This window comes from Emydura macquarii, unplaced genomic scaffold, assembly GCF_026122565.2.
Source record: "Emydura macquarii macquarii isolate MOO-44397 ecotype Brisbane River unplaced genomic scaffold, CSIRO-AGI_Emac_v2 contig_2696, whole genome shotgun sequence".
Lineage (NCBI taxonomy): Eukaryota > Metazoa > Chordata > Testudines > Chelidae > Emydura > Emydura macquarii.
In genome coordinates, this window is record NW_027132833.1 from 181795 (window position 1) to 209204 (window position 27410).

A 27410-nucleotide genomic window follows, 5' to 3' on the forward strand; every position below is an offset into this window, starting at 1 on the left:
GAAAAATCCAGATTTCACTCCTGAAAGGAAGGAAATCGCAGAGCCTCTCTGCTGCGTGGGAGATACGGGGCGCAGTGGCCTAGCGTGATGTTAGCCCCAGGAGAGCGATGACAAAGGTTGGAAACTTTTTGTTTCTCTTTGGTATTAGACTCAAAGGCCCAAGAAATGCTAGGGAGAAAAGTCGTCTGTTAAATTTCCATTCTCCCCCCACTGGGCTTTCTGAGATGTCAGCTCTGGTCTCTTCCTGTAACTGGCTCTTGCTTAGTGAGTTTTTACCCATAGACCTCAAAGCCCTGCACACAAAAAGGATGTTACCATTCTCCATATGGTATAAGTGGGGAAACTAAGGCATGGAGCAGAACAATGACACACCCAGCAGTCACCGACCAACCGGTGGGAGAGCTGCATGTGGAACTCAGGCATCGGGACTTAGCATGAGATGACGGACAGCCTGGGGGGGTGACTGCATGTGAAAATAGCCATTGCTTCCACCACTTTGTTCCAACTGCTAAAGAGAAATGCTTTATTTCATCTGTCCATTTAGTGAAGGAACAACAGGGGCCCTGGTCTCGGTCGGGTGGGGAGGGGGTGTCTGTGCTGCCAGCCGGGCGAGACAGGACAAAACGTGATTGGGGGTAACAGTCTGCTAAGTGCAAGCCCTACCCCCTAAGTTCGATGCAGCCTTGATAGCCTCGATTAGTTCCCAGGACTAATCAACCCCAAATTTGCATCCCAAATTCCACCCAGCACCTCCAAGCAGCCTAGCAATTGGCAGGTCAGTCTGACCTGGGCTGTGGATTTTAGAGCCGTTTCAGGGGTGACCTTTTGGGAGAATTTTGGAGGCAACCTTAAATATGCTGCAGCTAGACAGGAACTGGCTTTGGGGGGTCGCAACCCCCCTTTTCTCGCTGTTACAGTGGGAGGAGATGAGCCCCCAGCTTGGATCTGCTGTGTGTTGGAGACAGAGATTAAATTAACAGAAATCCATGAACAAAACATGCCTTGGTGCCAGATTGTGACAAGGATTTTTTTCCCTCAGGTTTAAAAACAAAGAAAAAAGCAGAACAGAAACCAGAATAAAATTATCAGACAAAACACTTTTAGAAATGCGGACATGTCTGTCTCAGAGCTGGGGAGAGAACCCAGGAGTCCTGGCGCCCAGCCCCCCCTGCTCTAACCACCAGACCCCACTCTCTTTCCAGAGCTGGGGAGAGAACCCAGGAGTCGTGGCTCCCAGCCCCTCTCCCCCTCCCCTCCGCTCTAACCACTAGACCCCACTCTCCTCCCAGAGTTGGGAGAGAACTCAGGAGTCCTGGCTCCCAGCACTCCTCCCATCTCCGCTAGTGTCATGATGCCCCCTCGGGGTCAGTGGATCCCTGCGTGGTAGGGGGCTGCGGGAGGGACTCCGGGGGGGCCTTGGCTCCCTGTTGACCCCCAGACACGGTCTCCCCTCCTGGCATCTCCTGTGGGCTCATGATCCGATTCCGCTTGAAGAAGCCGATCTGGGAGAGAGAAGGGGTGGGGGGGGATGAGTGTTAGAGGGAGGGCGGCACACAGACAGCGCTGTGTGTCTGTGCCATGCACCGAGTGTGCCTGATCTCAGCTGAAGGGAGGGGGACAGGATGCCCGTCGCCCACCTTATACAGGATCCCAACCAGCACGGCTAGAAGGAGGACGCCACCAACTGAGCTGCCGACGATCACCGGGACTGGGTTGAAATAGGAAATGAGCTCCACCTCCGTGGTGATCTGAGGAGAGACAAGGTTAGGGAAGAGAACCTAGGAGTCCTGGCTCTAACCCCCAGACCCCACTCCGCTCCGCTCCAGAGAACCCAGGAGTCCTGGCTCTAACCCCCAGACCTCACGCCCCTCCCAGAGAACCCAGGAGTCCTGGGGCTCAGTACCTGGCTATACTGGAATTCCTCCGGCTGGCTCTGGAAATACTTGGTCTCATCAATGCTGACTGATGCTTCGCTGCGGAGCCAGAGCCTGCGGGATTCCAGCTTCGGGACAGATGGACAGAGAAAGCAGAGTGAGGACTAGATGAACAGGGGGAGGGAAGTGAGGCTCCATCACCCCATGGCTCCATCAGAGGGACCCTCCCCCCAGGGCTTTACCTTAGTGCCATCCTGGGCTCGATAAAAATCCCCGGAGAAGTTGAATCGGAGGGATTCACCCCTGGTGAGGGAAGTGACTTGACACCAGACCCGGGTGCAGACAGATGCCCCCAGACACCCACGCTGGGAGAAAAAGGAAACACAGTCAGATTCCACTGACTATCCCAAATGGCTGTGAAACGGGCGCCCCGTCCCAGAGGTGGCCGCATCTCAGCGTCGGGCGAGGGGTCCCTGTATACCCAGTCCCCGCGCCCCGCCCCAGAGGTGGCTGCATTTGAGCTCTGATATTACTGTCACTGCTTCCTTTGGGGTCTTGCTCGCAATTCCCATGCGGAGTGTCAGTGGAGGGGTGCATGTGAACCGATGTTCCTACAAGGGAATGGAGAAGGTCACTCAGGGAGAGAACCCAGGAGTCCTGATGCTCAGCTCTAACCACTAGACCCCCCTCCCCTCACAGAGCCAGGGAGAGAACTCAGGAGTCCTGGCTCCCAGCCCCCCCCCCCGGCTCTAACCCAGCAGACCCCAGACCCCTTCTCCCCATTGCAGGGACTCACCCCACCACTGAGGTTCACAGATACGTCCCAGACGAAGCCGAGTGCAGCCCGGATGGGGAGTTCGAAGGTCACATTGACAGGGATCACCGGCGGCCCTAAATTCTGCACCTGAGGAGCAAGGAAAGAGGGAATGGATTAAAGGAGAAGAAAAATGGGACTTCAGTGTATATAGATATGGCTGTGCCATGCACTGAGTGCGCCGGGTCTTGGCCCCTCCAATCTCAGCGCATGTCATGCACCAAGCGCACCAGGTCTCAGCCCCCCCGATCTCAGCATGTGTCTGTGACATGCACCACGCGCACCCAGTCTCACCTGGTAGCTATGGGAAATCTCTCTGCGCTCCGGCATCTCTGTGGAGACGTTGACATACGTGCTCGACTCCAACCTGGGGGGAAAGGTGGGGGCGTCAGTGTCTGTGTGGGCCCAGCCCCACATGGAAATGGGGTCTGCGGGGAGGATGGAAGTGGGGGAGGGTATTAGGGGCGATACCCCGTCACAACGACCCCGACTGGGCGCAGAACCGGCAGCTCCCGTGTGGCTTCGTTGTCCGCCAGGGTGGTGTTCTCGTTCCGACTGGAGGGGAGAGAGCGAAACGGGTTTGGCTCAGCCGCGCGTTGGGGCCCTGGCGCACCCCCACTCCTCCCCAGCACCACGTCTGGGTCAGGGGTCCAGGCCCTCCCACAGCCAACAGCTGAGTGCTGGGAGTCAATGGAGAGCAGGGAGAGGGAGGGGGCCTGTGGGGATGGGGGAGCGGACAGATGGAAGGATGTGTGGGGGGCACGGAGAGACAGAGGGACGTGTCAGGGGGACAGACGGACAGACGGAAGGACACATGTGGGGGGACAGACAGACAGACAGAAGGACACGTGTGGGGGGACAGACAGAGGGACAGTTTGGAGGATGGACAGATAGAGGGACGTGGGGGGAATGGATGGAGGGATGAGTGTAGGGGATGGACCGAGGTAGGGGCGTGTGGGACAGACAGAGACGGAGGGATGTGGGGGGGGGGGGGGGACAGAAAAAAGGATGTGGGGGGAGACGGACAGACAGACGAAGGGATGTGTGGGGGGGACGACGGACAGACAGACGAAGGGATGTGTGGGGGGGGACGACGGACAGACAGACGAAGGGATGTGTGGGGGGGACGGACAGATGGACAGACTGAGGGATGCATGGGGACAGACAGACGGAGGGACGTATAGGGAGGACGGAGTGATGGGGTAGGTGGGGATGGATGGAAGGATGATGGAGGGTGCATGTGGGGTGCCCCTTCCCCTCACCTGCCCCCCCCCCCCCCCACGTGCACCTTGGGCCCACTCCCTGCCCCTCCGGGGACGCACCAGTCAGCGCGGAGGGTGAAGGCGGCCACATCCCCCCAGGGGGCATCAGACGAGACCAGGAAGGAGAGACGGAGAAACATCTGTGGGAGGAGACCAGAGAATGGGGAGACTCAGTGCAGGCCCAGCCACGGGGTGCTGAGACCAGGCACGCTCGGTGCACCACCCCCTCCTCCCCCGCTTACCTTTGTTTTCTCTCGCAAGGCTGGGGGGCTGAGCTGGCAGGAGTTGTTGAGGTGGGACAGACGGCCGGGAGCTCCGGGCATGTTGCAAACCAGAGACACCGGCCACAGGGACTAGGAGGCGGGAGAACAAGGAGGGCTAAGATCGTTGTAGGCCGAGAGTAGATACCATGTTTTATTACTATGAGCGAAGAGGCAAATGTGACTAAGAAACCTCGAGTGTTACACCCTGAGGCGCCGTTTCTGTGATCACACTTACACTCCTTGGGAACATCCCGCCTGCAACACCTCAAGATCTTGTTGGTTTGTATCTGTTCAGAAACATCCTGAGGCCTTTTGTTAAACAAACAACTGCCTGATCCAGGGCAAAGAACATTTGCTGTGAATGTGCTTTGTTAACGGATGTCAGTGGAATCCAGACGGATGGCTAATCCCACCTGAGTATCCTTCCTTTATTAGGGCTGTAACTTCCCCTCTTAGCATACATCATTTGGCTGGAATGTAGCTTTAATTTGTAAGTTGTACTTTTGTTTTAGGTTAGTTTGTTTTTGAAGTAAAAGTTAGTTGTGTGGTTGAGGAATGAATGGAGTACGTGTGTGATAACGAAATGGAAAGGCAGAACTCTAAATCTCCCTGACAACAAGAAGGAGTGAAGATACTTTGTTTTAACAACTTTTATGATCCAGCTGGCCAAAGAACACAGACAGAGATAACTCCAACATATGGAGGTGTCTACCCACAAGGACAAGAACAAAACAAAGTGTGAAACAGGAACGAGGAGATAACGGAAAGCCATCATGTTTGCAATATAATGGGTGATTGATAATCACACCAGGTGTGAAAACAGCGTGACCCAGCAGTACCCTTAGACTTACATGGGGACAGATTCCTATAAAAGTTAGGTGAAAACATGGAGACTTTGGGTCTGTTCTGCAAACAACTAGGAGCATCGGATTCGTGACCGAGAGAAGCCTGGCTCCCCCCTCACGCTCAGTCTGCTTGGCCAGAAGATTGACTCGAGCAACGCATAGGCTGGTGAATATATTCTGCCTGCACAACTCTTTGGGTGTGTGTAGGCAATTGCGTTTGAAACTTCTGTATTCCCAATAAACGCGGTGTATTGCCTTGTCCCCCTGAAGAAGATCCTGCTGGTTTTTTTGTTTATAGGTGTAATATTTTGGTGGAGGATGCGGGCAGTAGTTAAATACCACAACGTGGCTGTTGTACAAAAGGCAAATGGAAATGGGAACTAGAACGGCCTTGGTTATAGGGTGTACTGAAATGCAGATCCTCAGCCTAGTCATGTTTGCAACACTGCGGGTGATTGACAATCACACCAGGTGTGAAAACAGCATGACACGGCAAGATCCATAGCCCGAAATGGGAACTGACCACTATAAAGAGGGGGTGAAAACATGGAGACTTTGGGTCTGTTCTGCAAACATCTAGGAGCATCGGATTTGTGACCGACAGAGGCCCAGCTCCCCCCTCGCGCTCAATCTGCTTGGCCAGCAGATTGTCTTGAGCAACGCATAGGCTGGTAAATATATTCTGCCTGCAGAATTCTTTGGGGTGTGTAAGCAATTGCTTTTGAAACTTCTATATTCACAATAAACGCAGCATATTGTCTTGTCCCACTGCATAACATCCTGCTGGTTTTTTTCTTTTATAAATGTAACATAGTGACAGTGCCCCTCACTCCTGACCTGCAACCCAGCTCTGCCCCCACCCCCAGCTCTGCCGGTGCCCCTCACTCCCGACCCACAGCTCTCTGCTAGCCCAGCTCTGCCCCCCTGGCAGCCCCCGCTACCTGCAGGACAGAGCCCCCCCCGAAGGACAGTCCTGGGGGATACTGGAACATCAGCACTGGCCCATCAGCCATTTCTCCCACGTTCTCGAGCTGCACTGTCAGGTTGAGCAGGAAACTGGGGCTCAGTCTGAGACCTGGCGACCTGGAAACCAGACACAGACTTCAGCCCTGGCCCTCCCAGTGGGGGGTGTGTTGGAGGGGGGCAGGCGCTGGCTGGGAGTTTTGGGGTGTCTCACTCACCCCGAGAAGTTGAAGGAGACCCTCAGGTCAGCCACACACACCTTGTCTTCCCCACAGCGCTTCTCAAAGGGCACCTGAGGGGCACAGAGTCCCAGTTAGAGCCTGAAGGGACCCAGGCGTCTGGGTCTTTCACCCTGGCACTCTGCCCGCTGTGACGGGGACCCAGGAGTTCAAGTCAGGGCGTGGGCGGGCAGGGAACGATGGGACCCAGGGATGGGAAGTGCTGGAGCAGTAGTGGGGAAAGGAGGGGAAGGGACCCAGGCATTCAGCCTAGCGTGGGGGAGGGGAAGGTACCTGTATGTGGGTGGTTCTGTTGGCGTCAGGGGACAGCAGGGGGGACAGGCCCCTCGTGCCCCGGATCGGCTCCCCCTGGACCGAGAAATTGACCCGCAGCTCCACAGGCGTCAGGAAATCCTCCAGGCAGGGCTGGGGGGAGGGGTAAGGGCTGTGAGCTTCCCCATAGCAGTGCCCACCTGCCGCTGCAAGCTTCCCCACAGCAGTGCCCCTGGCTGGGGACTGCCCCACCCAGTGCTGCGAGCTCCCCATCCAGCAGTGCCCTGGGGGGCTGGGCGCAGGGTCATACCAGAGCATGCAGGGCTTTGGTGGTGCAGGCTGGCACGGTGCCAACCCGGAGGGTCTCCAAGAGCTGTGAGGTTCCATCATGCAGCACCACGCGCGGGTGGGATTTCCCAGCATCCACCTGGAGCGTGAAGGAGATGCGGGCGCGAAGAGGAGCTGAGGGTGGAGGGGGAAAGGAACGAAGAAGAGAATAAATCAATGAACGAACAAAGGAGGAAATGAATGAATGGAGCGGAGGTGAACTAATGAAGGAGGAAGCGAGGGAAGAAGGGACCCAGGCGATAGGGGAACGAATGAAGAAAGTGGGGGGCAGAGGAAGGAAGGAAAGAAGGAGCGAACCAGCGAAGGGAGGAACGAGAAAGGTCGAGCAAACGAGTGAAAGGCCAAGGCAGCGACTGACTGCAGGAGGGAGTGGGGACGAGGGGAGAAATGGGAAGGTCTCACCTGGCCCCCCCAGGCTGATCTGGCTGAGGTTGAAGCAGAGGGTCAGGGAGACCCACCCGGCCCCCTCGCTTGGCCCCCCCACACAGCTGGCCTCGTCCAGTGGGATCCGGGTCGGAACCGACACCAGGGAGCAGGAGACGCCGATCACTGGACGGGACCTGCTGGGAGACAGACGCATGGACAATGAGAGAGAGGGACAGATGGATGTGCCCTCCCCACCCCTCACCCACCCCATTTCCCTCCTGCCCAGCGTTGCGCGCTTCCCTGCAGCAGTGCCCCCAACTGGCCTCTCCCCCACCTGAGCAGCACGGCCCGGCCCAGGGCGCCCACAGCCACGTCCGTCAGTCCATCCCCGCTGAGATCCAGCCGCCCCTGCACCGTCTGAGCGAAAAACCGCAGGGCGGGAGAAAGAGACCTGCCGGAGATACGCTGGGGAGGGGGGCAGGATGACAGGTGGGGTGGTGCCCCTCACTCCCAACCCGCAGCCCACTGCTGGCCCAGGCCTGCCGGTGCTCCTCATTCCCGACCCCAGCATCCAAGCCCAGCCCAGCCCAGCTCTGCCAGTACCCTTCACTCCTGACCCGCAGCCCCCCATCCCAGACCTGTCCCCTCCCCCCTAACTCTGCCATGCCCCTCAGTCCCAACCCGCAGCCCCCCTACTGGCCCAGCCTTGGGCTCCCCACCAGCCCTGCCGGTGCCCTTCACTCCCAACCTGCAGCCCCAGGGTCTCACCTGGCTGTGAGGCTCTCTCAGGGCCAGCCTCCTCGGCTCCCCCAGGAAGATGTACAGGGCCCCCCGGCCCTCATCCTCCATGGGGGCCCCGACGGCCACATCCCCGGCGCCGTCCCCGTTCACGTCCCCCAGGGGCCCTAGCGCTGCCCCAAACCGGCCCAGCCCGTCCCCTGGTGCCCCCCACAGCGTCTGGGCACAGCTCAGCGAGCCCTGGGGCAGAGAGAGACAGATCAGACCCCGACCCTGTCTCCCCTCCCCCACTGCCTCCCCTTCCCTTCTCCCATCTCTCCCCAGCCCCAACCCCCCCCGCACTCCCCCCTCCTCCCTGCTCAGTCCCCAGCTCACCCCATCCCCCAGGGCGCAGACCCGGACCAGCCCGCCCCAGCTGCGGTTCAGGTAGCCGGGGGCCCCGATCAGAACCAGGTCCGTGGTGCCGGCACCGGCCAGGTCCAGGGTGCAGAGCTCTGCCCCGAAGTAGGAACCCACCGGGGGGGGAAACAGACAGACAGACGGACGCGTGGGGGAGTGGACAGACCGATGCATGGGGGAGTGGGGGGGGGCAGATGGATGGAGAGAGCCATATGGGGGCGGTAAGTCCAGATGGACGGACAGAAAGCAGGCAGATGGGGATGGATGGACAGACGTGGGATGGACAGACAGATGGGCACATGTATACGTGGGCGGGGAGATGGCTGGAGGGAGAGACAGACGGACTGGGGGGGGACGTGGGGGCTGGACAGATGGAGGGGTGAGGTGCTAGGGGGCTGAAGGGATGGATGGGGAAGAGGAGGAATGGGGGGGACAGACAGATCAGGGGGAAGGACAGGTGGGTGTTGGGGGCGGACAGGTGTGGGCACAAGTGGGCAGAGAGGCAGGGGGTGCCCAGATGGGTGTCGTGGGTGGACAGACAGATGGACGGAGGTGGGGTGCGATGCTCACCTGCTCCCCCACGACGCTGTCACTGACCCGCCCCCCACGACTCTGAAAGACCCCAACTCGCCCAACGTGCCGGTACCGGGGGGCCCCCACCACGTACAAGGCACGGCCCCCCCGGTGGGCCAGGGCCACGGCATAGCCTGTGGGGAGGGGAGGGGATTAGCATGGGCGGTGTTGGGGGAGGGGGAAGGAGGAGGGATGGGGCTGGGGGGGTCACTCACCCAGGTACGAGTCCTTGGCCCCCTCCCCTAACGAGGAATCATTGATGAAGGCCGTGTGGCCGGGTTCTCCCCACCACTCCTCTAGGCCACCCGCCCAGTCGTAGGCCCCCACCGCACCCATCACGATGGCCTCCTGGGCGCAGGAGAAGAAAGACAGAGAGAAGGACGTGAGGGACCCAGGCGTCCTAGCCCTTCCCCCACGGCCACATGGCACCCTGACCTCAACCAGCCATTAACCCACAAATTCACCCCTGCCCCTCAGTCCGCTCAGCGTTTAACAACAGCCTCAGAACATTAATGAGCCCAAATTAATGTTAATAGGGTGAACCATTCAGAATATCAATGAGCCACATGATTGCTAATGATAGGAAATAGAATAGTAATGAAACAACTGAATATTAATGAGGAGGTTGATCAGAATGCTAATGAGCCCAAGTTGCTATGAAAGAGAGGAAATAAGCCAAAATGATGGTTAATTATGGGAAATATGCAGAATATTAATGAGCTGAACTGATGATTAGTGATTAACTATAATGTATTACTATATATTAACTCTATTGTGTATTAATTAGCCTGATTTTGACTGTAATCATCTGAATCCTCTCCCCGCTAACACCCGTCAGGCACCCCCCATGACGGGATAATCGCTGCAAACTCATGTTCAAAGACATGGGGCACAAACATCTACTGAGAATCACCCCAAGCGTCAGGGTTAATATTGTCCCCAATAGCAATTTTAATGGGAAACAGCTGAACATCCATGAGAAACCCAACAATACCCCCGAGAATAGACTGATCAGAAATAGAGGCTGTAACGACGAGGAATCGCTGGAGAGGACTGGGACGCGGCAAACTTTCATTGGAGACCTAGGAGAAGAGAGATTCAAGGTGCGGGGCAAAAGGGGTTTGATTTAAGGAGTTTGATGGGCAATGTGGGTTTCCGGGAAAGCCAAGGGCAGAAGAACATGGGGCAGAAAAAGATCTTGGATGGACGAGGTGGTCTCTCAGGTGGATTGAAAGGATGAATCAGACACCAAGAGATTAGAGGAAGATGGCTCAGAACAGGCAAGCAAGGGTGCAAAGCTGCAGTGATGCAGATGAAGGAGGAGGAGGAAGAAGAGGAGGAGAAGGAAGAAGAGTACATTAACAGGAATGAAGAGCTCTGCTCAACCAGAAAAAGTCTCAGCAAATGACTCCTATCAATGGGAAAGCCAACGATACATGGGTATCTGCTCTATGCCGTGGTAAGAAAGTTCTGGAGATGGTCAAGTGGTTGGACACGCCATGAGAAGGAACGAAATGAGGCTGCGAGGGGCCCAATGCAGGTTGAAGACGAGTGGAGGGAAGCTAGGTGATGTGGGCATAGACATGTCTAGTGGAGACATGAGAGCATGGATGAAAGAGGAGCCGGGGCAGGCCAAAGACTTGGCACACGGACCGGACATTGGCAGACCTAGAGAGACCGACTGGCACGACAAGGCATACATCCAGGAGTTGTAAAAGTCGTCAACCCCGAAAAGGTAAGGGGACAGAAGGAGGAAGGTCTCTATCAAATATTAACAAGGAATTAAGATGAGAGATGAGAAAATTCGATTAATTAGAAAAATGTGTAGATTAAGGAAAAACAAACAAACAACAAAGGAAGACATATTACAGTCAATAGAACAAGGAAACCAATTATATAAATGAGATGATATTAACAGGAACCTGTTAGTAGCAATGAGCGAATCTTATTAGAAAACCGTTAATATTAATGAGAACTATGATATCTTCAACAGCAACGGATAGCCACTGATATCAGAAGTTTGCTAAATACTTGTTCTCACTGACACAGCTTTGCATTCGTGTTACCATTTGCTCATTTATAGTCACTCATTGACATTAATATTAATAATGAATCATAAATATCAATGTTAATGAGAAAACTATAATGTAAATATGACTATGAACGAAACACTGTCTCAGTGAGACAAAGTATTTAGCAAACTATTCAGATCAATGGGAAAGACCGCTAGATAAATGGGTATATATTGATGTGAGAAAAATATTTCCTCACTGCTTTTAATAATTTATTAAAAATGATAGATAGTTAGATAGATAGATAGATGTGATGTGTGGGGATGGATGGATGGATGGATGTGGTGTGTGGGGAACAGATAGATAGATAGGATAATGTTACTATTATCCTAATTAATATACAAAATTCTTATTACTAATAATACCCTTTGATATTAATAAGTCTCTGGATAGCAATATACTGTTTTATGTTAATATTCTCCTCGTTAATACCACGGTATTAATATAACAGAGCTGCTACTCCTGTGAACGAGACGACGTGTCATAGAGGTGATCACAGGTTAATGACGTTTATACCCCTGAGCAAATTAGAAAACTATTCCTGCGCATGAGAAACCCAGATCTGGTAACGGAAAAAATCTTATCATTGATGATGGGATATTAATATTAACAGAAGTTAATGTTAATATTAATGATAAAACATTAATATCAGTGGGGCAATTCTAACACTGATGGTGCTTTATTAATATTAATTAGGCATTAAGGAATAATAATTATAATAAATTAATATTATTAGAAATAGGAAGGTTAACAGACTAATTATGAATTGTAACAAGCAGGGCAATAATTGGCCAGTTAATAGCAGGGCATCTGTCTCCACCTGGTGGTGGGACTGTGTATAACGTGGGGTCTGAATCTCGACAGCCCTGGCCTATGGGGGTCTCTCTGCCCCCCGCCTCCCCAGCTGGGCTTGAGCCCGTGGGCCTGGCCGGCCCCATCGTGGAGCGCACGTGGGGGGTCCTACCCACCGGGGCCAACAGGACGCTGAATCCACCTTGCGACAGCTCCAGCTGCAACGAGCTGACATTGGAAGCCTGGGCTGTCCCTGTGGGGAGGAATAAAGGAGGTGAGACCCAAGCGTTCAGATAGGGGTGCTTCCACCCCGCAGCACTCCCAGAGACCAGGCTGGGGAATGGGACCCAGGTGTCCGGGCCTGGGGCAGAGCCGTGGGCCTCGCACCTTCGATAGCGAAGATCTTCTCCCGTAACTGCTCCTGGATGGTGCTGAGGGCGGAGAAGTTCCCGACCCAGAAGACATTCTCCGCCTGCGAGGCGATGGTCAGCAGCTCCTTGCGTGCGTCAAGCGTGGAGAATGCCTCGCCCACCTGCAGCCGGGGGGTGGGTGGCAGAGACCTCCAGGAAAGGGCTCCAGAACCCCCTGGAGATCCACAGACCCTTCCTGCAAACATGGACCCTCCCCAGGGTCCTCCAGAACCCCCCACCATGCTCCAGAACCAACCAGAACCTCCAAGTACCCACCGCACGCCACAGACCCCTCACACATCCCCAGAACCCCCTCAGCTACCGACAGACCCTCCCAGACCCATTCACATGCCCCCAGAACCTCCTCATCCACCAGAACCCTTCCAGGGGATGCCCGCAGAGCCCTGCCTTGGCCCAGCCCAGCCCCAATCCCACGCCCGCCTCCCGGGACGCTCCCGAGACCCTTGCTCCCGGTCCAGAACCTTTAAAGCACTTCTCCAAGCTAAAACCATTGCCTGGCCCTCCAGAGCATCCACACATCCTCCAGAACCTCCCGGGAACCTCCAGCACCTTGACAGAGCCTCTCGGGCGGCCTGAATCCTCCAGAACAACTGATACCCTGAACTTTTCGGGTCTCCCCAGAACCGCTGGGAACCCCAAACCTTCAAGGACCCTCCAAGAACTGGGAACTGGGACAGGCCCCCCCCGGACTTTTTCAGAACCCAGAGCACGCCCCCCACTAGCACCCTGCCCAGGCCCCCTGGCCGTACCCCGATGACGTATCGGAGCAGGTCCTTGCTGTCAGCAGCCTGTATGGCCTCGTTAAAGGTGGTCTCCGTGTCGGTGGACTTCCCGTCGGTCAGGACGATCAGCAGCCGCTTGGCGTGGGACCGGGCACCATTGTGGGGGGCGAAGGTCTCGTTCCTGCAGGGGGAGCAGGCAGGATCAGCGGAGGGGGGAGGGGGGCTGGCGGCCCAGCTTGGCCCTGCTCCCTGGCGGGGTACTCACGCCACGAAGCGGATGGCGGAGGGGGTGTAGGTGTTCCCGCTGAGCTGTTTGTAGGCGAGGAGGTCGCGCTCCACGGCAGACAGGCCCTTGGTGGCGTAGTCAGCAAAGCTGAAGACCTGGTTGATCTCGGAGGAGAATTGGACCACGGCCAGCTGGGGGGGCAAAGGGCGAACCCCCGGGGGGGGAGAGAGAATTAAATGGGGGGGGTCGGATTGTTTAAAATAGCAGATGGTCACTGGTTCCCCCACCCCACACACACACACACACACAGACAGAGGGACGGAAGGACAGACGGACGCACAGCAGGGCTGGTGCGGGGGACGGACAGCAGGACGGGCCCCCACCTGGACGCGGGGCCGAGCCAGCGCGCGCAGCAGCTCCACGATGAATTTCTGCATGAGGGTGAAGTCGCTGGACACGATGCTCTGCGAGTCGTCGTACAGAACGGCCACATCCACCCCCGACACGCACGCTGGGGGGGGTGGGTGAGAGATCAGCTCCCCCAGCCAGCATCACCACCCCCCCCACAGATCAGCCCCCCCCCCACCCCAGCCAGCATCACCGCCCCCCCACAGATCAGCCCCCCCCCCACAGCTGCACCCCCCAGCAATATTCCCCACCTTGGCTAGCCGGGTGCAGGACCCGTGGGGGCTGCTTGCTGCCCCCACACAGGTAGCAGAGCCCCTGCAAATAGATGTTCTCCTCACAGCGCTGCTGGAGCCTGGGGCCGCAGGCCTGGGGAGGGAAGAAGGGGTCATTGGGGGGATGGGAACCCCAGGGGGACCTCCACCCCTAAGCCCCTCTCCCAACACCTCTCCCCTTGTGATGCCCCACCCCTCCACAGCCTCCTCCCCACACTCCACCCCACCTCCTGAACCCCCCCTGCATCCCGTCCATGCCCCCCCATGGGAGACGCACGCCCCCACTCCTCCTCCCTTCCACCCCACCACCCTCCCCTCATTCCCCTACCTCCGGGAGCCCCCCCAAGTGGGGTGTGGGGGGAAGGGGGCTGGGGGTCACTCACCATGATTTGGGACCTGGAGATCTCATCAGAGGTGAGCGCCAGCCCCAGGGAAACCGGGGGGATGTCTGGGGTGGGACACAGAGAGAGTGAAAGAGAGAGACCCCCTCCACCTGCTAGGCACCCCCAATAACCACAGCCCACCCCCCAAATCCTCCCACCCAGCCCCTTCCCCAGCGAGATATGCGGGGGGCAGAGACTTACCAGGGAGAGGGATGGGCTGACAGGTCATCCCCTCATAGGAGCAGCGATACAGGGCCCCCGTCCTGTTTCCCGCCAGCGGGGCGCTCACCACCAGCCTGGGGAGAGAGGGTTATAGACAGCATCGGGGGCGCTGATCCTCTGCCCCTCTCAGAGCTGGGAAAGGAACCCAGGAATCCTGGCTCCCAGCCCCCCCTGCTCTAACCACTAGACACCGCTCCTCTCCCAGAGGGAGAGATAGAACCCAGGAGTCCTGGCTCCCAGCTCCCTCTGCTCTAACCACCAGGCCCCACTCCCCTCCCAGAGCTGGGGACAGAACTCACGAGTCCTGGCTCCCAGCTCCTAGCCCCCTGCTCTAACCATTAGACCCCATGCCGCTCCCAGAGCTGGGGAGAGAACCCAGGAGTTCTGGCTCCCAGCCCCCCCCTGCTCTAGCCATCAGGCCCTGCTCCCCTCCCAGGGTCGGGGGCTCTCACCAGGAGCTCCCTTCCGAGCGCATCTGGACGACCCGGTAGCCGAACTGCTCGTCTGCGTCGCCCTCAAAGATGGTCACGTTCTGGGTTTCGATGGTGAAGGCCCGGGAGGGGGGTGCACCTGAGGGGTGGGGGGGGACAGAATGGCAGGACTGGGAGATGGGAAATGGGGGGCCGCACGGAGCCCCTGGTGCGGGGGAGGGGATTTACACAGACAGCGCCAAAGACACCACAAAAAATACCCTCAAAGGTCACAAGAAGAGGGACCAGAGAGAACAGAAAAGAGGAAACACAACACTGCATGGCCCAAAATGGGGTGAGCAACCATCCTGGGGTGCCCAGCTCTGCCCCCCTGCTCTACCGGTGCCCCTCACTCCTGACTTGCAGCCCCCAGCTAACCCCGCCCTGCCAGTGCCCCTCACTCCCGACCCCTAACTAACCCCGCCCTGCCGGTGCCCCTCACTCCCGACCCACAGCCCCTGACTAGCCCAGCCCAGCCCTGCAGGTGCCCCTCACTCCCGACCCGCAGCCCCCGGCTAACACAGCACCAGGTACCTCGCAGGAGGCTTAGCACGCCCACAGCCACGAGCAGCGGGTGCCCTCCAGCAGCTAGCGCCATCGCGTCGCTCCTTCCCAGTCCCTGCTGTGGGTGGGTCACAAGTTGCAGATTCATTTCCTTGGCTTGCTTCATCCGCTGCCTCAAGGCTACGAGGGGCAGATGTGGGCTGGCCGCAGCTCCCCCTGGGGCCCACAGTTAACCCTGCATGTCTTCCCTGCAGCCCACCCCCCACCCCCAGTTGTAGGGCACTGCTGGGAATGTAGGGCACTGCTTAGTACGCTAAGTTGAATTCCTTTTTATTGCTTGTATTCAGAGAGAGAGCTCAGCACAGGCAACCCCAGCAATTCGGCAAGACACAAAATACACAACATACACAGCCCTGGGATCCCCTGCGGGGGTGGGTTAGAGTGGGGGGGCTGGGGGCCAGGACTCCTGGGTTCTACCCCTGGCTCTGGGAGGGGAGTGGGGGCTCTGATGGCTAGAGCCAGGCACTTACAGAGCAATCCTTCCCATCACATAGCCCCGGCTTTGGCCAGTCCGTGGTTTAAGGAGTCTTGGCTAATAGCCATCGCTGGACCCGTCCTCCGTGAACTTACCGAGCTCTGTGTTGATCCGTTTTACTTTTGGCTTCACGACATCCCCCAGCAAGGAGTTCCACAGGTTAACTCCGTGCAGCGTGTGAAGAAACCTCATTGGGTTGAAACCTGCTGCCTGCTCATTTCACAGGGTGACCCCGGTTCTTGTGTTATGAAAAGGAATGAATAACGCTCCCCCCCCCCATTCCCTTTCTCCACACCACTCGTGATTTTATAGACCTGTCATATCCCCCCTTAGTCATCTCTTTTGCAAGCTGAAAAGTCCCCGTCTTATTAATCTCCTCACACGGAAGCTGTTCCATCCCCCTAATCATTTCAGTTGCCCTTTTCTGCACCTTTTCCAATTCTAATGCATCTTTTTGAGATGGGGCGACCAGATCTGCACGCGGCATTCAAGCTGTGGGCGTAGCATGGATTTATATAGCGGCAACATAATATTTTCTGTCTTATCTCTCGCTTTCCTCATGGCGCCTGACATTGTTAGCTTTTTTGCCTGCTGCTGCACACTGAGGGGATGTTTTCAGAGAACTAGCCACAATGTCTCCAGGGTCTCCTTCTCATGTGGTAACGGCTATTTCAGACACCATCGTTGTTCACGTGTAGTTGGGATTATGTTTTCCCGTGTGCATTACTTTGCATTTATCGACATTGAATTTCACCTGCCATGTCGTTGCCCGGTTTTGTGAGATCCCTTTGAAACTCTTCGCAGCCAGCTCTGGACTTAACCATCTTGGGTAGTTTTGTATCATTTGCAAATTTTGCCACCTCACTGCTTACCCCTTTTTCCAGATCATTTATGAATATGTTGAGCAACACTGGTCCCAGTACAGACCCCAGGGGACACCACTACTTACCTCTCTCCGATCTGAAAACTGACCATTTATTCCTACCCTTGTTTCCTATCTTTTAACCAGGAGAGGTCCTTCCCTCTTATCCCATGACAGCTCACTTTGCTTAAGAGCCTTTGGTGGGGACCTTGTCAAAGGCTTTCTGGAAATCTAAGTACACTATATCCACTGAATCACCCTCATCCACATTCTAGTTTGCATCATTGGAGAATTCTAGTAGATTAGTAAGGCATGATTTCCTTTTACAAAAGCTGTGTTGACTCTTCCCCCAACAAATTGTGTCCATCTGTGTGTCTGATCATTCCGTCCTTTACTATATTTTCAGGCAATTTGCCTGGTACTGGTAGGCTTACCCGGCCTGTAATTACGGGGATCGCTTCTGGAGCCTATTTTTAAAATTGGAGTCACATTAGCTATCCTCCAGTCATCTGGTGCAGAAGTGGATTTAAATGCTAGGTTACTTCCACAGTTAGTAGCTCTGCAGTTTCACATTTGAGTTCCTTCCGAACTCTTGGGTGGACACCACCTGGTCCTGGGGACTGATTATTGTTTGATTCAATCAATTTGCTCCAAAAACCTCCTCTATCAACACCTCAGCCTGGGACAGACCTCAGATTTGTCACCTAAAAAGAAAGGCTCAGGTGTGGAAATGTCCCCCATATCCTCTGCAGGGAAGACCAATGCAAGGAATTCATTTAGCTTCTCCACAATGGCCTTGTCTTCCTTGACTGCTTATCTACCAGCTCCTCCATTTAGCGGTCCCACCGGTGGTAAACCACCAGTGGTTTGGCCAGCTGCCTGCTTCTAACGTAGTTAAAAATATTTTGTCTCTTCATTTTTGAGTCTTTCGCCAGTTGCTCTTCAAACTCCTTTTTGGCCTCTCCAATTATGCTTTCCCACGTGCCTTGCCAGAGTCTCCACTCCTTTCTATGTTCCTCAGGAGGATCTGATGCCCAGTTCTTAAAGGCTGCCGTTTTACCTCTAACTGTCCCCTTTACTCCGTCATTCTGCCATGGCGGCGCTTTTTTGGCCTTCCTCCTCGGTTTTTAATTTGGGGCAGATATCTAAGCTGAGCCTCTGTTGTGGAGTGTTGAAAAAGTCCCCGTGCAGGGGGCCGGCCTTTCACTCCTGGGACTCTTTGTTTTAATTTCAGTTTAAGCAGCTTTCCCGGTCTGTGCAGTTCCCCTTTTGGGAGGTAAATGCTACTGTGGTATCTCCTGCCCGCCCCCACAGGATGTTAGTTAATCATATTACGGTCACTATTACCAGGACTCCTGGGTTCTCTCCCCAGCTCGGGGAAGGGGTCTAGTGAGTTAGAGCAGGAGTGGGTGGGGGGTGGCGAAGGGGGGGCAGAGCTGGGATCCAGGACTCCTGCATTCTCCAGTGACCAGTCCCAGCTGGGAGTGGAGAGCCCAAGGGCAGCAGTTGGGCCTAGGGGATGGGGGGGGGGGAGGAGATGGAGGGGAAGGGAATCAGTGGGGCGGGGCCTGTGGGGCTGGAGGCAGCAGATGGATGTGGGCAAGGGGGGTTGGAATGACTGGCTCTGGGCACAGGGGCGGGGCTTGTGTGTACTGGGAAAGTGGGAAGAGCCTGGATTGGGGAGGATATTGGGAAGAAGGCGGAGCTTGGGGAGGAGCCAGGGGAAAGGGGAGGGGCTTGGAATTAGAGGCCCGCATGTGTCCAGTTTAGGTGTTGGGGGGGGTGGAGTGTTGAGCTCAATTCACTGTCCCCACGCCAGGGTATAGAAGAAAAGTGGGGGTGCTAAGGACTGCCTCCACGTGTGCCCGTGTCTTGTCTGGAGGCTCGGGGGGGGGGAAGTCGGGATGCTGCTGTCTCAGGGGCACACATTTAAGGGGGTCTAGGGTCACCCCAACACTGCTGGGGATTTTTAGGGGCTGAGCTGGGGGGTCCCCTCTCAGCCCAGCCAGTCCAGATTCCCATGTCACGGGGTCTGCCCCAGTCCCGTCCCCCCACCACCCCCGTGCAGCCAGCTCCCCGATCCAGGCGCAGAGTGTCCAACTCCTGCTCGGCCTGGAACTTCCCCTGCGGGACCTCCCCGCCCCCCGGAAGGGTCCCGGGGTCCCTCCACCCCCCGAAGGGCCGGGCACCCTGCCTTGCAGCCAGAAGTGAGCGCAGAGCCGGGGGTTTATTAGATTGCAGGATCCCAGAGTAGCAGGGCTTTGCTAGCAGCTTACAGCAGCGACTGAGCCTGGAAGCTTGGAGCTGTAGACAACACCCCCCGTCACCCCCAGACCCGTCCCCTGCCCCTGCCTCCCCCCCAGTCCTCTGTCTCCTTCCTGGGCTAGGTGGTCACTCTCCTGGTCTACCCCGCCACAACCTGTAAGAACTGGTGGGGCCAGGGCAGGGGGTCGCGGCCAACTCCACCCACATGCAGCTGGGGAAGGCCCCTCTGCCCTCCAGTGGCCCCAGCACGAAACACACAGCCGAAGAGTGGGGGGAAACTGAGGAACACCCCCAGCACTCAGAGAAAACATTAGGGCCTCTCCATGTCGTCACAGGGACGCACCCCATCCCATGGGGTGATCTTGGGGAGGGGCTAGGGAGAGCACCCCCAAGGCACTCTGGCTGCATGCCCGGTTGGATAGCACCCCAAACATGGCTCTGGGTCCAGCACCATCCAGGTCGGGGCCACCCCACATCTCACCAGAGCCATTCAGCCCTCCAAGGGGGATCCCCAGGACACCCCCAAGCTCTCTGCCATAGGAAGCCCCTGTTCCATTATAGCAGGGGGGTGGTTATGGTCAGCAGCTCTTGGGGGGGGGGTTCCCGGTTTGCGTCTGACTTTGGAGACTCTACAATAACGAAGCGACGTACACACAGCTGCAGATACTGGAACAACAGACCAGGAGACCATACAATAACAAAGTAGCATACACGCTGCCTCAGAGTCTGCAATAATAAAACAGGAGACCCTGCAAGAACTGGCATCCAGAGAAGACCCTACAACAATAAGCCACCATAAAACACCCCAGATCTAGCAAGAATAGACTACAAGATCCTACAACAACACAGGAGACCCTACAATAACAAATCAGCACCAATCGGGATCCCTACAACAGACTGGCATGCACACAGCCCCAGATCCCACAACAACAGACCAGAAGACCCCATAATAATAAAGCGGCATACACATAGTCCCAGATCTTGCAATAATAGGCAAGGTGACTCTGTAACAATAACACACCAGCACAGAGACCCAGATCCCACAATAACAAACCAGCACCCACAGGGAACCCAGCACTACTTAGCTGGCACACGCAGACCAAGATCTTGCAACAACAGACTAGGAGACCCTACAATAATACAGGAAGTCAATATAACAACAAAAGCACCACGTGCCGCCTTCCTTCTTGTGAGAGACCCTATCATAACAAAGCAGCATTTGGCAGGGACCTGACAACAACAGCCAAAACACATAATCCTAGCACTTATAACACCCTACAATAACAAAACTGCACTTGGTAGTGCCTCAATATTAACAAACACGCAGTCCTAGTATTTGTAAGACCCTGCAATAACAAGGTGACACACACACAGGCCCTACTGTTCAAGCACTCCTGAAAGACCCTGCAAAAACAAAACAGTAATCACAACAGACCCTATAATAACAAAGCAAAACACACACAAAAGCCCTACCTCTCATGTGCGTAACAAGCCAGCCAACACAAGCGACCCTATAAAAACAAAGCAACACACAGAGTCCTTCTTTTCCCAGGAGACCCTACAAAAAGAAACTGACTCAACCAGCACTGCTTCTCCCAAGAGACCCTACAAAAACAAAGCGACACACGCAGCTCATAGCATTCTTGAGACTCCACAGTAACAAATCAACCCTGCCAGGGAACTTTATGAAACAAACTGACCCAAACAGCCCTGCCTCCCCTGAGAGACCCTATCATAATAGCCAAGCCTGCAGGCACCACACATGTACCCGGGACACCGAGGGCGCTGGAAGGAGAAGGCCCATTTGCCAGAGGCTGTCCAGGCCCCCTGACACAGAGACCAGGCAGCAGGTGACAGCGGCACCAGAACAGTACAAGATATAGATATATTTTAATCCAAAAAAAAAAAAAAAAAAAAAAAAAAAAAGACAAGACGACATCCACACCCTGCAAATTAGGGATAAGCCCCCCACCCCAACCCATATGCACTCAAATCTCCCTCCCTACCCCTCCCACACTCAAGTCCAGCCTCCTCCGCTCAGAAGGGTCGCACGCTGCCAGCGGATCACGTGTACAGGTCAAAATCCACCCGCTTCGAGTTGTAGAATTGGCCTTGTGAATTGTCGGCCTTGCGGCAGTAAACGCCACTCTCGAAATAGCCCTGGTTCACCCACTCCTGCCGGGGGAGAGACGCAGCTGGTTACACGGGGCCCCTCTGGGGCAGGGGGCAGGAGCTGGGAACAAGGGGACCCCTCGCCCGGCGCTGGGAAGTGGCCCTCTGGGGTGGGAGCTGGTTCTATGGGGCCCCTTGCCCAGCGCTGGGATGAGGCTGGTTCTGGGGTGTGGCAGGCACTGGGTACATGGGCCCCTCACCAGCTGCTGGGATGCGGCCCCTCTGGGGCGGGGGGCAGGAACTGGGGACAAGAGGGCCCCTTGCCTGGTGCTGGGATGCAGCTGGCTCTGGGGTGGGGTGGGGGACTGGGGCCGTGGGGACTCCTGGGGCAGGGGCTCACCTGCATCTGGGTGCTGCTGAAGGGTCCGTACAGCTCGGCCCCACTCGTGTTCTCCCACTTATACTCCCACATCACCTCGGCCAGGGGCTCCTCCCCCCCCGGCGCCTGCCGCGCTGCCTCAGTGTCCCCTGCTGGGCAACAGGAGCAGGTCAGTGCTCCTCACTCCTGACCCGCAGCCCCCGTGCCCCTCACTCCTGACCCGCAGCCCCCGTGCCCCAGCCCTGCCCCCCAGCCCCCCTCACTCCCAACCCACAGACCCCACACCCCAACCCTGCCCCCCCAGCCCTGCTAGCATATCTCACTCCCAACCACAGGCCCCCAGACCCCAGCCCTGCCCCCCAACTCTGCCAGTGACCCTCACTCCCGACCTCCAGCCCCCCCTGATGTCTCACCCGACGCCTGAGTTCTCAGCCTGGCCTCGTCGATGTGGTCGGCGAACATGTCGAGGGCGGGCTGGTGGGGTGTGGGGGGGGGCTGGGTCAGCGCCCGCAGCCTAAGCGCTAGCTTCTCACGAGTCTCCTGGTAGATCTCATACACTCCCCGCCCCACCATCTGGTCGGCCAATCCAGAGAGCCGCTCCAGCTGCTCCCGCCTCTGGGGAGACCCCGGCGCTGCCCCCCCCTCCTCCTCTGGTGGGGGGGCCTCAGCCTTGGCACGGCTCCAGTCCCGGCGGGGGCGTGGACCCCGGCCCCCACCCTTGCTGCCCAGGCGCTGGATGGCCCGGGCCACCGTCTCCCCCGGCCGCACCAGCTCCACCATCCCCTCCAGCAGGGTCTGCTTGTCCAGCGGGGGGCGCCCCCCATCCTCCTCCTGTCCCCCGCTGGGGGGCTGCCGGCCGCCGGGGGGCTGCTCCTTGATCCGCACCTATAGGGCCGACGGTCAGACCCAGCCCAGCCACTCAGTCCCTCCCACCCCGACACCGTCTGGTCTCCCTCCCACATCATCTGGGCTCCGCTTCCCCCAGCCCGACCACCCCGTCTCCCCTTCCTCCCCCTCCACCGTCTGGGCTCCACCCTCCCCCCAGCCTGGCCACCCCGTCTCCCCTCCCCTCGACACCATCTGGTCTCTGCCCCCCCTGGCTTGGCCACCCAATCTCCCCTCTTCGCTGCCCCCTCAACACTGTCTCTGCTCCGCCCCCGTCTCCCCTGATTCCAACAATCCCCCCATGCTTGGTCCCCCCCCCCCGCCCTCACCCAGTCGATGTTGTCGAGCCAGTTGTCGCGGATCAGGGCCTCGCGGCGTAGGAAGTAGTTCCCCTCTGAGTCGAAGTGCCCCTCCTCCATCTCCTCCTCCAGGTTGAAGGGGGTGATCCGCACCCCGTCCTCGTAGTCAATGGTGGCTGACTCCTGCCCTGCCCGGAGACACCGCTGCCCGTCAGCCCCACCACGTCCCCCCACCCTCAGCCCCGCCTCCCTGCCCCGCCACATCCACGCCCCCCCACCCCGCCACGACCCCCTCACCTGTCAGCCCCACCACATCCCCTGACCTCCCAACTCTCCTGTCTGCCCCACTCCACCTGGCCCCACATCAGCCTAAACAGCCAACCAGGTCTCTCCCCCTCCGTGTCTCCCTTTCCTCCCCCCACCCAAATCCCCCTCCCCACCACAGTCCTCCCGCCCCCGGATCTCTGCCCCCCAGCCTGGGTCTCACCTTCCACATCCTCCGAGGCCAAAATGTCGTATTTACTGGCCCGACCGTCATCCCCCTCCTCATCCTCGTCTTCCTCGTCGCTGTCCAGGGAGTGTTTGCCCTTGAAGCGGCTCCCTGGGCCGCTGGCCCCCAGGCCGGGCTCTACCAGCTGGGGGGCAGGGATGTTAGATCCCCCCGGGTCACCCCGAGACCCAGCCCCCCGGGTGCCGCCCCCCCAAAGTCACCCCAAGACAGGGCCCCTTGAGTACCACCACCCTGGATCACCCCGAGACACCCCAGGGGGACCCCTGAACACACCTCTTATCCACCCCATGCTCCCATCCCCCCTTACCTCCTTCATGCCCCTAGGGACACCCCTGCACCCCATCCCTATCCCATAGGGACCCCTTCCCCACACAACACCCAATCCCCATAACTCACCTTCTTCTTGGGCATGGCCAGCACCTCCTCCTCGTCCCCCTCAGCCTGATCCTCGAACGTCACCTTGCGCTTGGGCATGGTGGCCCCTGACGGTCCTGGGAGGGTGTGGGGGAGGAAGCTGGGTCAGAAAGAAGGGTGTCTCCCAGGGCCAGCGCCACAAGAGGAGCCTCACTACCCCTCTCCAGGGTCTAACGCCTGCAGCCCAACCAAGAGGGGTGCAAAGGCCAATGACAACAGAACCAGAGACCCTACACTAACAAACAAAGCATTCGCAAAGGAGACCCCACAATAACAATCCAGAGACCCTACAGCAACAAAAGCAAGGCTCACAAAGGAAGATCTTACAGAAAGAACCGGGAGCCCCACAGTAACAAAACAAGCACTGATGGAAGAGAGCCCTCCAATAACAGATGCTGGCTACAAGGGCAATAACAAACCAAGGCTCACAGAACACAAAAGACCCTACAATAACAAACCATGGCTCCTACCGGATGCTAGCAGGAGCTGGCGAGAGGGGCTGACCATAACCAGCCAAGCAACCCTACAATAACAAACCAGGCCCTGGCAGAAGAGACCCAACGATAACAGGACACAGTCATGAGGGGGCATTGCCATGCCCCGCAGCCAGTCATCGAGGAGCCTTTTATGCATAGGTCCAGGCTAGTGAACATCGGCCAGGGGCTACTAAACATTTGCATATGCAAATGAACCCCCTCCTCCTAGCTGCCCAGCCCCCATGGAGCGAGTCACAGCTCAGCCCCCCAGGGACAGAACAGCCCCACCCTCGCTGGGGCAGACGTGGGGGGCACCCCCTACATGCCAGCCCCGCCCAGCTTCCTAATTTGCATATGCAAATAACTCTCCCATCCTCACCGGGAGGGGGTAGCTCCAGGCCCTCCTGTAGCCCCAGGTCCCCCCAGGCCGTGCAAGGCCCCATCTCAGCCCCCTAACCCCCAACCGGGGACATGGACCGCCCTAATTTGCATATTCAAATAGACAACAGCCCCCGGGACAGGGCGCCCCGCCTGAGGGCGGCCCCGGGGGGGGAGGGGAGCGCCTGCGGCCCCCCCAAGCCCACTGCTTATTTGCATATGCAAATGACCCCGCCCCAGGCCCTGCCACGGCCCGGTGGACCCCCCCCACCAGCTCCCTCATTTGCATATGCATATCAGTGACCCCGCCAACCAGGCCCCTCGCTCACCCGCCACCGGAGCTCGCAAGGCCCTCACGCGCCGCAATCACTTCCGGGTCAGCCTGTCCCGGATGTGACGTTCGGATGCGACCGTTTCCGTCCCTCAGCCCCGCCCCTCGCCCTGGTTTGGCCCCGCCCCTCGGTGTTTCGCTGCACTGGCTGGGCGGGAGCGCCGGGAACGCTGGGCGGGGCCGGGGCCGCTCCGCAAGTGACGTCATCGGCTGGCAACTCCAGCGGCTTCGGCCCCTTGGACAGCAGCTGGGGGGCGGGGCCTTGAGTCATGACAGGAGCCGGTCGGGGGGAGGGGCTGCAGGGGGCAGCGGAAGTTACGTCATTCCCTGGCAGCCGCGCTAGCTTGAGCCCTGTTGCAGGGCAGCGCTTAAAGGGGCAGCGCCCCATTTCCTCAGCCCCCCCCCACCTACAGCTGGGGCGGGGCCACGACCGTGGGCGGACATAAAATAGCCCACCCGTTATAGGGCCGTGTCCCGCCTGCACCGAACTGCCCGTCACCCGCCATAGCGCCTGGGCCCTACCTCCCCCCCGGAGCCCCGCCCCCCGGGACAAATGGCTCCCCTGCTCCCCAATTCCGATCCCCCCGATACCCGGATGTGCCCCCCCCCCCATTTCGATCCCCGCTGTCGGGTCAGGGACAGGCTGCCCCGCGCCCCTGTTCCCCGCAAGCCCCTCCGACGGGCCCCCCAAGGCGCATGAGGGCGGGTCACACAGACGGGCCCCTGGTTCGGGGTTAAAATCCGAGCGGGACGCAGGGATCAGCACCAGAGGAAGGGGGGGGGAAATGTATAAAAACTGCCCCCCAATTTAGCCACCGCACTGGGCCATGGGGTGCCGGTTCCCAGCAAGGGGGGAACCAAAAGACTCCCGCACTCCCACCACCCTGAGCTCAAATTTTGGGGACCCCCCTGTATTTCTCCAGTAGCAGGTTCACATTCTGGGGGGACACCCCCTACTCTAGAGGCCCCCCCCCGCCCAAAGCAGCCAGATCCCCTCAAAGGCTAAGGACGTGGTGCGAGCCTCTTGTGCTTAACCAGTGCTGGTCTCACTTGGGGGGAGCACCCTCTAAACTGGGACAGCCTCCCCACATCAGTCTCCGTGCCCCCCCCCAATTGCCCCGGGAACTTGGATCACCTTAGGACCAAGGGGAACTCCAGGCGAGGCAACTCCCTTGGGGTTAGTTCCTCATTCTAGCTGGGCTGTTCTCAGGCTGGGAAAGGCACCCAAGGGTGGGAGCGGAGATAAGAAGAGGGGAACCCAGAGGGGCTGTACCCCTGAATAGCCACAGGTGCACCCCCCCAGCACACAGTAGCAGAGACAGGTGTCGGGGAGACTGTAGCTGGGCGGAGGGGACAATTAGGGTCGGAGAGTTAAAAGGGACCCCGCTCTGACTCAGATCAAGAAGGGGAAGGGAAAACTGGGGATTCCCCCCCCCACACCCCGAAGGGGGGCGGTAGATTTCCAGGACAAAGGTGGATGCGAGAGCCAGCTGATCACAGCCAGAGAGGCGCACGGGAAGACAGGTAAATAAAATCCCCCAGGGCCGGATCAGGGCTGGTGCCCCCTAGAGGGGAAAGGCCCCGTGTCCCACTCCCTACCCCCCTGAGCCAGCCAGTCCCTACCCTGGGGCCCACTCAGGGCTGGCATCCCTCCAGGGAAGTGGTCCCGTGTCCCACTCTCTGTCTTCCTCTTCCCAGGTCCCCGTCCCCATGAAGCTGCATGAGACCAGTGTGCTGGGCTACTCCCGCTCGGTGGTGCCCCCCGACCGCCAGGGCCGGCTGTACAAGAAGAGCCAACGCAGCAGCAGCTACCAGCCACGCTGGTGCGAGCTGCGGGGGAACCTGCTTTTTTACTGGGAGCGACAGGGGGACCGTGAGCCACTGGGGCTGATCGTACTGGAGGGCTGCACAGTGGAGCTTCAGGAATCCGCCACGGAGCCTTTCACCTTTGAGATCTCCTACCCCCAGGGCCCGCTGGGCCACCGGGCGTACAAGCTGGCTGCCGAAGACCAGGCCTCCATGGAGGGCTGGGTGCGGGTTCTGAGCACAGCCAGCAGAGACTACCTCCGGGCCCTGGTGACAGAGCTGGAGGGGCAGTACTGGGACACCAAGGCCCTCAGAGCATCCCCACCGGAGGAGGGGGTGGCGCCACCCAGCCCATTGGTGGGAGCAGTGAGATGGCCACACTTCGAGGGACTTCACCACCAGTTTGGGGAGGAGATCATGAAGCTGAGGGTGAGGTGGGGGGAGGCGAGGAGGGCAGAGGCCCAGCCAGCAAAGAGGGACCTGATTGATTGGTAAAGTGACAGGGAGTGGGGAAAGAAGGCATGCCGGAGAGGGTCGGGAACCGACCTTAATTGCCATCCAATACAGGAGCAACGTGCAGTGTGGGGAACCCAGGGGCTGCGCTAGTGGGTCGGGAAAGAGGGGCTGCGGGTCGGGATGGAGGGGCACCAGCAGAGCTCCGGGTGAGGGGGGGGAGGGGGGACAGTGACCAGATTGGATGGGCTATAGACTCCACCTCC

At 58.1% G+C, this 27410-nt stretch overlaps 3 protein-coding genes across 5 annotated transcripts; 1 reads left to right on the forward strand and 2 right to left on the reverse strand.

The window, feature by feature from the left end:
- Positions 1-998: 998 nt before the first annotated feature.
- ITGAL (integrin subunit alpha L) lies at positions 999-16165 on the reverse strand. The gene is made up of 31 exons (XM_067565737.1): positions 16069-16165; positions 15469-15654; positions 14917-15034; positions 14444-14538; positions 14243-14307; positions 13839-13953; positions 13563-13690; positions 13219-13370; positions 12981-13134; positions 12188-12332; positions 11977-12053; positions 9152-9284; positions 8935-9070; positions 8340-8481; positions 7995-8204; positions 7561-7691; positions 7263-7420; positions 6823-6974; positions 6534-6665; positions 6240-6313; positions 6000-6141; positions 4193-4303; positions 4011-4090; positions 3160-3243; positions 2983-3055; positions 2671-2778; positions 2408-2485; positions 2117-2239; positions 1904-2002; positions 1638-1748; positions 999-1502 (listed from the first exon to the last, which is right to left on the reverse strand). Exons 1-31 carry the CDS (start codon positions 16163-16165, stop codon positions 1347-1349), a joined length of 3765 nt encoding a protein of 1254 aa, XP_067421838.1. The 3' UTR covers positions 999-1346.
- Positions 16166-21039: 4874 nt separating this feature from the next.
- CD2BP2 (CD2 cytoplasmic tail binding protein 2) lies at positions 21040-24937 on the reverse strand. 3 transcript variants are annotated; one of them, XM_067565716.1, is made up of 7 exons: positions 24884-24937; positions 23683-23777; positions 23263-23410; positions 22806-22963; positions 22005-22476; positions 21613-21743; positions 21040-21275 (listed from the first exon to the last, which is right to left on the reverse strand). In XM_067565716.1, exons 2-7 carry the CDS (start codon positions 23758-23760, stop codon positions 21165-21167), a joined length of 1098 nt encoding a protein of 365 aa, XP_067421817.1. In that variant the 5' UTR covers positions 23761-23777; positions 24884-24937; the 3' UTR covers positions 21040-21164. The 3 variants fall into 3 exon arrangements, with proteins under 3 accessions (XP_067421817.1, XP_067421815.1, XP_067421816.1); XM_067565714.1 differs by lacking the exon at positions 24884-24937 and adding an exon at positions 24171-24189; XM_067565715.1 differs by lacking the exon at positions 24884-24937 and adding an exon at positions 24171-24189 and having other exon boundaries at positions 21042-21275; positions 21613-21740.
- A 599-nt stretch (positions 24938-25536) lies between these two features.
- Positions 25537-27320, forward strand: LOC137164776 (sesquipedalian-1-like). The gene is made up of 2 exons (XM_067565717.1): positions 25537-26409; positions 26584-27320. Exon 2 carries the CDS (start codon positions 26596-26598, stop codon positions 27184-27186), a length of 591 nt encoding a protein of 196 aa, XP_067421818.1. The 5' UTR covers positions 25537-26409; positions 26584-26595; the 3' UTR covers positions 27187-27320.
- Positions 27321-27410: the final 90 nt, after the last annotated feature.